The sequence below is a fragment of the Babylonia areolata genome, chromosome 22 (genome assembly GCF_041734735.1).
Source record: "Babylonia areolata isolate BAREFJ2019XMU chromosome 22, ASM4173473v1, whole genome shotgun sequence".
Lineage (NCBI taxonomy): Eukaryota > Metazoa > Mollusca > Gastropoda > Neogastropoda > Buccinidae > Babylonia > Babylonia areolata.
In genome coordinates, this window is record NC_134897.1 from 16,804,860 (window position 1) to 16,816,000 (window position 11,141).

At 42.5% G+C, this 11,141-nt stretch overlaps 1 protein-coding gene across 3 annotated transcripts in view; it reads right to left on the minus strand.

The window, feature by feature from the left end:
* LOC143296953 (adhesion G-protein coupled receptor V1-like) overlaps positions 1 to 11,141 on the minus strand; it is a 141,074-nt gene that overhangs the window by 13,471 nt on the left and 116,462 nt on the right. For 2 of the 3 annotated variants that reach the window (XM_076609000.1, XM_076609002.1), the window contains 5 exons: positions 10,836 to 10,939; positions 9,656 to 9,860; positions 7,075 to 7,179; positions 4,789 to 4,929; positions 1,638 to 1,719 (listed from right to left, as the gene is read on the minus strand). In XM_076609000.1, coding sequence (XP_076465115.1) covers positions 1,638 to 1,719; positions 4,789 to 4,929; positions 7,075 to 7,179; positions 9,656 to 9,860; positions 10,836 to 10,939 — 637 coding nt within the window. The remainder of the gene's footprint in view (positions 1 to 1,637; positions 1,720 to 4,788; positions 4,930 to 7,074; positions 7,180 to 9,655; positions 9,861 to 10,835; positions 10,940 to 11,141) is intronic. The other variant, XM_076609001.1, reaches the window with a different exon arrangement.

The following is an 11,141-nucleotide window of genomic DNA, read 5'->3' on the forward strand; positions in this document are numbered from 1 at the left end:
AACGGTATAAAGTGACCGTACGCATTGCAACAGACATGGAGACTGCTTTTTGTTCACCGACTGCTTTCTGTAACTGTCAAATGTTGAGCTCCCACTGGTTAAGTTCCCAACATATGCCTGTGCAAAGTACAAAAACGAGCAACATAAACACTGGTTAGGTTTTAGATTCAAACATCGAACATTTCCTTCTCTTGTCACCTTTGGGTCTTCCTTCTTCTTTCTTTCTGCATTTGTTGGCTGCATTTTTCATGTCTCATGTCTGCACACACTGGCTTCAAAGATGGACAAATTTTCCAAACTTTACCCGCCAGACACAGATACCGGATTCAAACCAAGGTCCACCGTTTTAACTCTTTCACTGCCAATTGAGTTTCTGTATGAAAAACACTTCCCAGCGCCAAATATTTTAGATATGATGCTCTCAGTCACAGGCTGCGGTTCATGTTAAAATGACACGACGGACTTGTTCACTTCAAACTCGGTCAGTGGGCAAAGGTTAGTCACTGTTCTGTTGGCGGAAAACTGGCTGCAGCTGTCAAGCTTTGTTACGATGTAAAAAAAATGGTCGTCAACATGATCCCTTGATGTCAACTAAGTCGCCTATGGCAGTGCACTGACTGGTCAACTAAAGTCGCCATTGCACTGAAAGAGTTAAAAAGTTGTTCCAATATCAACTTCAGTTGTTGCTGATGACCTCACCAATTAGTGTTATCAAGGGGAACAGAGGGCAAGATTATAAACAGCACTTACACTTTTCAATCATGTGGGAGCACTGGTCCACTTGGAGGTAAAAATGGACCGATGCACATCTTTTTTTTTCAGCAAGTTGTATAGTATGCAAATCATGATCAGCCCAAGGAAGTGAAAGGTCTTGATCACACACACACACACACACACACACAATCATCATCATCATCATCATCATCATCAGTGTGAATGAAAATCTAAATCAGGCAAAGACAATGAACTATCAAACAAGCAAAGAGAGTGAACTATCACACAACAAACACTGTTGTACTTATGTGTCATCTCTGGCGAATTATGATTCCTTGAATACCTGGTAAATACTCAAGTAATTTTTTTTTTTCAGTTTGCAGCCTTTCTGGGCATATGCTTTTCCTGACACATGCCTTTGATAAATTTGGCTTTTGTTTACTTGGACAAGTCACCACAATACTCACAGATTGATAGATAACAAAAAGACAGAGAGGCAGGACAACTGGTGAAAGCAGCCAAACAGTTATATCTCTGGTCTTTCAATCTGAGGGTCCTGGGTTCAAATCTCATTCACAGTGCCTGATGGGTAAAGGGTGGAGATTTTTCTGATCTCCTAGGTGAAAAGATGTGCAGACCTGCCAGGGCCTGAACCCCGTTTGTGTGCATACACATGCATAAGATCAAACACACATGCATACCAGGAATTAGGTGTGTTATGGAAACAAAAATATACCCAGCATGCACACCCCTGAAAACGAAGTATGGCTGCCTACATTGCAGGGTTACACAACAGTCATAAACATAGAAGCCCACTCCTGCAAACGAGAGAATGTGGGAGCTGCAGCCCAGAACGAAGGAGATGAGAGAGGGGACGGAAGCACATGATGAAGACGTGTCCATTCCCAGCACGGCCAACTCACCCCAGCCCACGAGGAAGTAGACCATGTAGTTGCGCTCTGTGTGTTCATCATTCATCACCAGGAGGTTCCAGAAATGGGTGGACTGCACACACCATCAGCAAACATACTGAATGAAACGCAGTTTTTCCATCCATTCAATATCTGTTGCCAATGCTGGCTTGCCTGACATTAACTCACTCTAGACAACAGGCCCGATTGAGGCCCTGTTGTTTACAACCATTTTCAGACGAAGAAGACCTAACAGGGCTTTAGATAGTTTAGAATTTTTGGAGTGGCACCTAATTTGCATAATGATGTTATAAGCTAAGAATACCTTAACTGACCTTTCCACTCTCCACTGAAACCAATAAATGCAGAGTGTGTTGCTGTGCTCTCGAGCAAGAAGAGTTGGGTGTTGTTTTTTTGTGGTGACTGGTTCAGGTGAACAGTGCGAGTCAACAATGGCATCTGGCCCAGTTTCGTCTCAGTCACAAGGCAGACAACAGAATCAGATGAAGGGGCCCTACTGTGGCTACATAATGTTCTCAATTTAATCTGTTTCAAGCTCTGCGTGCTTTCCTGGATTCGTTTACAAGTCATCAATGTGTGTAAATTTCAAACAAAAAGTATGGGTACTTTCATCATCTCACTGTATGATAGCATGAGAGGGGAGGAATTATGTTACAGATCAGTTTGGAAGTTTTCAGTTAAAAAATTCACACATTTGTTTTTTGGTGATTTTATTTCTTACCCATACAAATGGGTCGTCTGTGGGGAAAAGTCAGGTGAGGTAACTGGCAGTACTAAGTGAGTTAACTGTTCTGCCCTTGTGGCTGTACGCATTTCCACAAACTAACCGGAATGAGCTGTTACATGCATGTGTGAACACATGTATAACACACACACACTCACACACGAAGGAATAACCATGACACTGCAGCACCTTTTTCTTCTTCTGCGTTCACTCGTATGCACACGAGTGGGCTTTTGCGTGTATGACCGTTTTTACCCCGCCATGTAGGCAGCCATACTCCGTTTTCAGGGGTGTGCATGCTGGGTATGTTCTTGTTTCCATAACCCACCGAACGCTGACATGGATTACAGGATCTTTAACGTGCGTATTTGATCTTCTGCTTGCCGTATACACACAAAGGGGTTCAGGCACTAGCAGGTCTGCACATATGTTGACCTGGGAGATCGGAAAAATCTCCACCCTTTACCCACCAGGCACTGTCACCGTGATTCGAACCCGGGACCCTCAGATTGAAAGTCCAACGCTTTAACCATTCAGCTATTGCGCCCGTCTAATTTAGATCAAGTTCAAAATATTTATTTGCTTCGTTAACTGGAAAACAGTATCTAAAGGACCCTCAGATTGACAGTCCAATGCTTTAACCACTCGGCTATTGCAGCACCAAACCTACAAGAGATTTTCCCTTGCAGCCACTGTGACTGAGCAATCCTGCACTGGCCCCGACAGTCACCACGCAGCAGATCCAGACAACCTCCTTTCTAAATCTTCAAAGACTGGCTCTTGGTCCAGGCCATATATGTGCCAGCAAAGAAATATGATCTTTATTCACAATGAACGATGATTATCTTATTACGTCATGTGTGTTGCATAATTCCTGTGTGGACTTTAACTCATAACAATGGAGGAGAATGACATTTTGTTTGCTTGTTGTTGATTCCCTCCCCACTTTTCTCTCAGTACAGAGAAATCTACTTACTACATGTATTTTCTTGTGTTCAGCTTTTCTACCCTTCCTGATCCTGAGTCAGTTCTCTTGTGATTAGTTTTCATTCTCCACTCTGCCCAACTAATTTCTCCACTCTGCCCAACTAACTTTCCCTCTTATAAAAATCACCACACTTGAAGAAGCCTCTACCCCTGAAAACAGAGTATGGCTGCCTACATGGCAGGGTAAAAACGGTCATTGACGTAAAAACTTATCTCATGTAACTATGAGTGAACATGGGAGTTGCAGCCCAGGAACGAAGAAGAAGAAGCCTCTATGAGGAATGTTACGAACACTGTATTCTTCCACACCACCAGCGTCATCTCTACCACCAAGGCACTTCCACATTTTATGTGTCAGTCCCAATACCTACAGTCACTCTTATTTTTCTTGGGGGCAAGAGTTGTTTTCTGAGGTTTTTCTTATGACTTTCTGTGTGTCTGGAAGTGTGGACATCTTGTTTTTTTCTTTCTTTGAAGCAATAATTGTACAGTTTGCTCATTCTATGAAATTGTTATTAATCTCTGAGTGAGCATGAATTCAGTCTGACTGTGTTGATGTTCTGTTCATCAGCTGTATAATCCTCGACAATATACGTACGATAGACAGTCTTCTCCATCTATGACTGTCACAACAACAGAGGAAGCAACTGCTGTCCTGACATCTGGGCTAGAATTTTAACATAGTGGAGAGAGTCTTGCCCAAGTTTCATCCCCACAGCCTACAGGGCTTTGGGACAGTCACTGTTGGGATGGTCCCATAATGCCAACTAACTGCCAAGGCTGCAGCACTAAGAGCCAGTGCAATCTTGCCTCCTAGTTCGAGAGTCATGGTCCTTCACAAAAGACTAATCTGAAAAGGAAATTTTCTTATTAAAATTATGCTTATCTAACATACTTACCGTGACCCACTAGTGCAGACTCCAGCAGGGGTCTGACATTCCTGCAAGAATTTTCACTGCAGTGGAAAAAAACCCATTGATCATACAGCTCAAACTTTGCTCTTGGCCCAACTGTAAGTTTACGTCAGTCACTTGATATTAGCTGAAAGTTGAGCTGAAAGTGACGGGCGCAATAGCCATATGGTTAAAGCGTTGGACTTTCAATCTGAGGGTCCCGGGTTCTAATCTCGGTAACGGCGCCTGGTGGGTAAAAGGTGGGAATTTTCCCCAACCCCCCAGGTCAACATATGTGCAGACACAAGCAGAAGACCAAATACGCACGTTAAAGATCCTGTAATCCATGTCAGCGTTCGGTGGGTTATGGAAACAGCAACATACCCAACATGCACACCCCCGAAAACGGAGTATGGCTGCCTTCATGGCAGGGTCAAAACGGTTATACATGTAAAAGCCCACTCATGTACATAGGAGTGAACGTGGAAGTTGCAGCCCACAAACACAGAAGAAGAAGAAGAAGAGGTGAAAGTCATACCTGCATCATGATCCACATGAACTGTGTGAGGAAGAAGTAGTGCAGGAAGAGGCCCATGGCAATACAGCGAGTGTTATCCTCCTTCATTGACCTCGCCAGGATGTCGCTGTCACTGAAGTAGGCGTCCACCACCAGACACAGCTGGGGAGAAAAATAAAATTGTTTTTTTTTGTATTTGTATTTCTTTTTATCACAACAGATTTCTCTGTGTGAAATTCGGGCTGCTCTCCCCAGGGACGGCACGTCGCTATATGACAGCACCACCTTTTTTTTTTCTTTTTTTTTTTTTTGTGGTATTTTTTCCTGCACACAGTTTTATTTGTTTTTCCTATCGAAGTGGATTTTTCTACAGAATTTTGCCAGGAACAGCCATTTTGTTGCCGTGGGTTCTTTTACGTGCGCTAAATGCATGCTGCACACGGGACCTTGGTTTATCATCTCATCTGAATGACTAGCGTCCAGACCACCACTCAAGGTCTAGTGGAGGGGGAGAAAATATCAGCGGCTTGTATTGAATCGCATTGTGTGTCAAATACCAACAAAGAAACATAACAAATGTTAAAACAGCTCATTAAAGGTGCAGACTAGTTCAATGATTAATTCTGCTGGGGTTTTTTGTTGTTGTTGTTGTTGTTGTTTTTTCAAAAGATGGTTTGGGGGTGGAGCGGGGTGTGTGTTCTCCATCATTTTGCCCGTAACCCATTCAACTCAAGGGAATTTACAGTCTTGGCAGGCTTTCTTGTCATACTGATTTGTTAAAAATGCATAAATGTACTGAAACTGACCATTTTCTTTTTCTTTTTCCCTCCAAACTGACACAGGCAGACACAGCCGGAAATACTGTAGAAGTTTTTCCCTTTGACTGTGGTTTTTGGATATGTAGTAACATGGAAACCATTTTAAAGACATGAATTTCAGTGCCAGAGCAGTGCTCTGTCACTGGGTTCAATGAATTTAAGGAATAAGAGAGGACAAACATGATCATTGAAAAAAAAGGCAGCACAGGAAATGGATTCAGAGGCAAATGGAGAAAGTTTATCAAAACTGTAGGTAGTAAAAAAACAAGACTCACTTTTGATAGGAACCGTACATATACTGAGGCAAGTTGGTATAATTCAGATCTGGGAGCAAATGATAATGTTTTGATCAAATCTCCTTTTCTTTTACCAACTTGTTCGAGTGGTAGAGCCAAAGCAGTGGTGTCGGCTGTGCCCAGAGGATGGGCACTGCGTGTGCGCTTATCAAGTTTGATCTGGTCTTACTTTTGGCCCGATCGCTCAAATGATCGATACAGCCTTGCTTCCTGTTTGAAAACATGGTAACATGCAAAAGCAAAAACAGGGAGTCATTGAAAAGACAGAAACGGAGAAAAAGTGAGAAAAAAAACCCAGTCAGCTGAAACTGTAGGACTGATCACAAAAACCAAGAACAAGAGAGGCAAGGCCTTCAGGACTCACTTGTGACTGAGAATAAAACACACAAGCTTTTTATGTATTGAGTATAATCTCAAAATGTAATGTTTAAGATGAGAAAGATCAGTTTAAAGCAAATTAAGTCCCCTAGCATTAATTACAGAGTAATTTCCCTTGTTTATCCCTGCACCAAAACATTTGCAAAATAAATAAAACTTCCATGCTTAGCAAAAGAAGTTCCTGTTTGAACAAAAAATGATAATGACTGCTCTTTTTGTTGGGTCAGAATATCAGATCAAAGTGCCAAGTTTAGAGAATACAAAAAATATAAATATAACAGTAAATGCAGTCTGCATATAATTAGGCTTCATTTTTTTTTTTTTTTTTTTTTTGTGCCCACCCCAGAGGTGAAATATTGTTTTAAACAAGATGACTGGAAAGAACTGAATTTTTCCTATTTCTATGCCTAATTTGCTGTCAAGTGACAAAGTATTTGCAGAGAAAATGTCAATGTTAAAGTTTACCACGGACACACAGACACGCACACACAGACAACTTAACACCGGGTTAAAACATACTCACTTTGTTTACACAAGTGAGTCAAAAACCGGAAAAGATGCTGCTGCTGCTTCCGTTAACACAATTGAGATAACTCATCTAGTGAGTCCATTAGTCACAGCTACTTTCGGTTTCTCTGCATGAGTGAACTAGTAGTTTGGACAGGACAGGAATTCAGACCCATGCCAGAGTCTGCACCAGTGGGTTACGGTATAATATGTGTAATTTAAAAGACATATTTCGCTCTCAGATCCGAATAATGGATAGCAGGGGGCAAAAAGGGAGTAGATCTGTTTACTGCAGAGTGGCAGCTTACCAAAGTGGCAAAGACAGCAAACAGCATATGCTGCAGTAGACTGGCAGAAAACGTGGGCTGCTTGTGACACAGGTGATGAGCCACAATCACTATCCCTATGCACGACTGCACACAGAAATCGTCATCACAGCGTTAGGCTATGCATGACTGCACACAGATATTTGTCATCACAGCATTAGGCTATGCATGACTGCACAGACATTGTCATCACAGCATTAGGCTATGCATGACTGCACACAGACATCGTCATCACAGCATTAGGCAATGCATGACTGCACACAGATATTTGTCATCACAGCGTTAGGCTATGCATGACTGCACACAGATATTTGTCATCACAGCATTAGGCTATGCACGACAGCACACAGAAATCGTCATCACAGCATTAGACTATGCATGACTGCGCACAGACATCGTCATCACAGCATTAGACTACGCATGACTGCGCACAGATATCGTCATCACAGCATTAGACTATGCATGACTGCGCACAGACATCGTCATCACAGCATTAGACTACGCATGACTGCACACAGATATTTGTCATCACAGCATTAGGCAATGCATGACTGCACACAGATATTTGTCATCACAGCATTAGGCAATGCATGACTGCACACAGACATCGTCATCACAGCATTAGGCAATGCATGACTGCACACAGATATTTGTCATCACAGCGTTAGGCTATGCATGACTGCACACAGATATTTGTCATCACAGCATTAGGCTATGCACGACAGCACACAGAAATCGTCATCACAGCGTTAGGCTATGCATGACTGCACACAGACATTGTCATCACAGCGTTAGGCTATGCATGACTGCACATGGGCATCGTCATCACAGCATTAGGCTATGCATGACTGCACACAGATATTTGTCATCACAGTGTTAGGCTATGCATGACTGCACATGGACATCGTCATTACAGCATTAGGCTATGCATGACTGCACACAGACATCGTCATCACAGCATTAGACTATGCATGACTGCACACAGACATCGTCATCACAGCATTAGACTACGCATGACTGCACACAGATATCGTCACCACAGCGTTAGGCTATGCATGACTGTGCACAGACATCGTCATCACAGCATTAGGCTATGCATGACTGTGCACAGATATCGTCATCACAGCGTTAGGCTATGCATGACTGCACACAGACATTGTCATCACAGCATTAGACTATGCATGACTGCACACAGACATCGTCATCACAGCATTAGACTATGCATGACTGCGCACAGACATCGTCATCACAGCATTAGGCTATGCATGACTGCACAAACATTGTCATCACAGCGTTAGGCTATGCATGACTGCACACAGACATTGTCATCACAGCATTAGGTTATGCATGACTGCACACAGACATCATCATCACAGCGTTAGGCTATGCATGACTGCACAAACATTGTCATCACAGCGTTAGGCTATGCATGACTGCACACAGACATTGTCATCACAGCATTAGGTTATGCATGACTGCACGCAGACATCATCATCACAGCGTTAGGCTATGCATGACTGCACACAGACAATGTCATCACAGCATTAGGCTATGCATGACTGCACACAGACATTGTCATCACAGCATTAGGTTATGCATGACTGCACACAGACATCGTCATCACAGCATTAGGCTATGCATGACTGCACACAGACATTGTCATCACAGCATTAGGTTATGCATGACTGCACACAGACATCGTCATCACAGCGTTAGGCTATGCATGACTGCACACAGACATTGTCATCACAGCATTAGGTTATGCATGACTGCACACAGACATCGTCATCACAGCATTAGGTTATGCATGACTGCACACAGACATCGTCATCACAGCGTTAGGCTATGCATGACTGCACACAGACATTGTCATCACAGCATTATGCTATGCTTGACTGCACACACAATGTCACTACAGTATCAGGCTCTGCATTATTGTATACAGACACCTTTCTGTTATTCATAATTTCGAAAAAAACACTGCCATTAGGCTGTGCATGACTGCACACAGTGTCATCATAGTGCCAGGCCAGACTGCCAGACTGCACACTCAATATCACTACAACATCAGGCTCTGCATTATTTTACACAGACATCACCTTTCGGTTATTCATAACTGCACATATACACTGCCATTAGACTATGCATGACTGCACACAGACACTGTCACCACAGAGTTAGGCTATTCATGACTAAAAACGGACATTGTCATTGCAGAGTCAGGCCACACATGTCATAGAGATACACAACAATAACTAATTCACAACAATAAATGTCTTTCATCCAGAAAGTCCTTTAAGTAATTTCCTGGAACTGTATTTAGAGTTGTTTTGTTGTTGTTTTTTGTTGTTGTTTTTTCTTCCAAATTTCACCCACATTTTTTTACCCTCATTTGCCCAGTTTCTCCCAACCCTCCATTCATCCACATCTCCCACCCCTTCTAACCGATAATACTCAGATGTATTCATAAATACTTTAACAAAAAGTCTTCAATGACCGATATGTGTGACGGGACATTAAACAAAATTCCTCCTCCTCATCCAGAAAAAAATAATACACAGACCATGCAGAATAAGGTGATGATGTAGAACCACAGCGTGTAACCAATGATGCCCGAGTCGTAAACTTCGGCAATGATGGCGTAACTGGTCATGTGACCACAGCTACAGTCCACAAAGTTATCTGTGGCCAGTCGGAGATCGTTGCGCACATAGCACACATCCTGGGGGTTGACCCAGCGGCCAGTAGACATGTCAAAGTACACACAACTGCACACAAAAGAAAGGGGAAAAAAAAATCTCTTCAACATGCTTTGTCATGAACAATATTCATCTCAAGGAAAATCATTTAAAAGGCTGTCAAGTGTGAAAGTACATGTTTAACTTATTGAGCCCCACAGCCTATCATTGCTTTGGCATCAAAATTTGTCTCACTGTAACGGTTTCCATAATCCTACATCTGCATAAATTGTAAGGAAAGGCAGTTGAACTAGCTTCTACAATATTTATGGATGCGTCTAAATGCCATTTTGAGGAAAAACACTGCATTTTCTGCCCTTTTACCGCATCAATATACCCGTGAGGCTGTAAACTCCTCAGGGATGAATGGGTTAAACACTGGATATAGCTATGCACAAAAGCCACATGCACACTTACGTGCTCATGTATCTGCAAACTTATGTGCATTCAGGTGTGCATGCACATTTTAAAATAGATTGATGTACAACAGCTCTCAAAGAATGTCCATTTCTTGAGGGGGGGGGGGGGAATCAACAAGATTAATTAGGGGACTAATTAGTTAAAATATGAGTGTGTACTTTGGCACACTCTCTTGAACACCCACCCACACACACATACATATACACACATGTATGCTCTAAGATGTAAACACATATCTGCACATGCATGCATGTTCAATTTCTTGCACACACCTTTTTCCAAAGTCATTTAAAGCAGAAAACAAAAGAACAAATACACACACTATATATAAGGTATCAAAGCAGACAAGCTCTCAAAAATCAAACAGAGGAAAAATTGGAATATTCATCTACAAAATTTATCAAACAAAATAAAGCATCATATGAACACGTGGAGGGCAAACAGAATGAAATCAGTGCCATACACATGTACACAACCCCACCCCCACACTTCCCCGCCACCCACGCACAACAGTTTTTAAAAGTACACAGCAAATGTGCAAGGGGTGGAAAACAAACACACAAGACAGAAAGAGACGACACTGACCTGGCTCGTTTAGCGGCAATGCGGTTGTCTGGCGTATGGATACGGAAGTTGACAGGTTCATCTATGCCACTGGACGGTCTCCCTTTGAGGCCAAATGACAGAACCTGCAACAACCATCACATGGTGGTTTTGTTGTGGCTGTGGTTGGCATTGATACTTGTACCCTTTCGTTGCAGGCTGTCATTTTGTTGGTTTGTTGACTCACTTGTGTAAACAAAGTGAGTCTATGTTTTAACCCGGTGTTCGGTTGTCTCTGTGTGTGTGTGCGTGTGTGTGTCTGTGTGTCCGTGGTAAACTTTAACATTG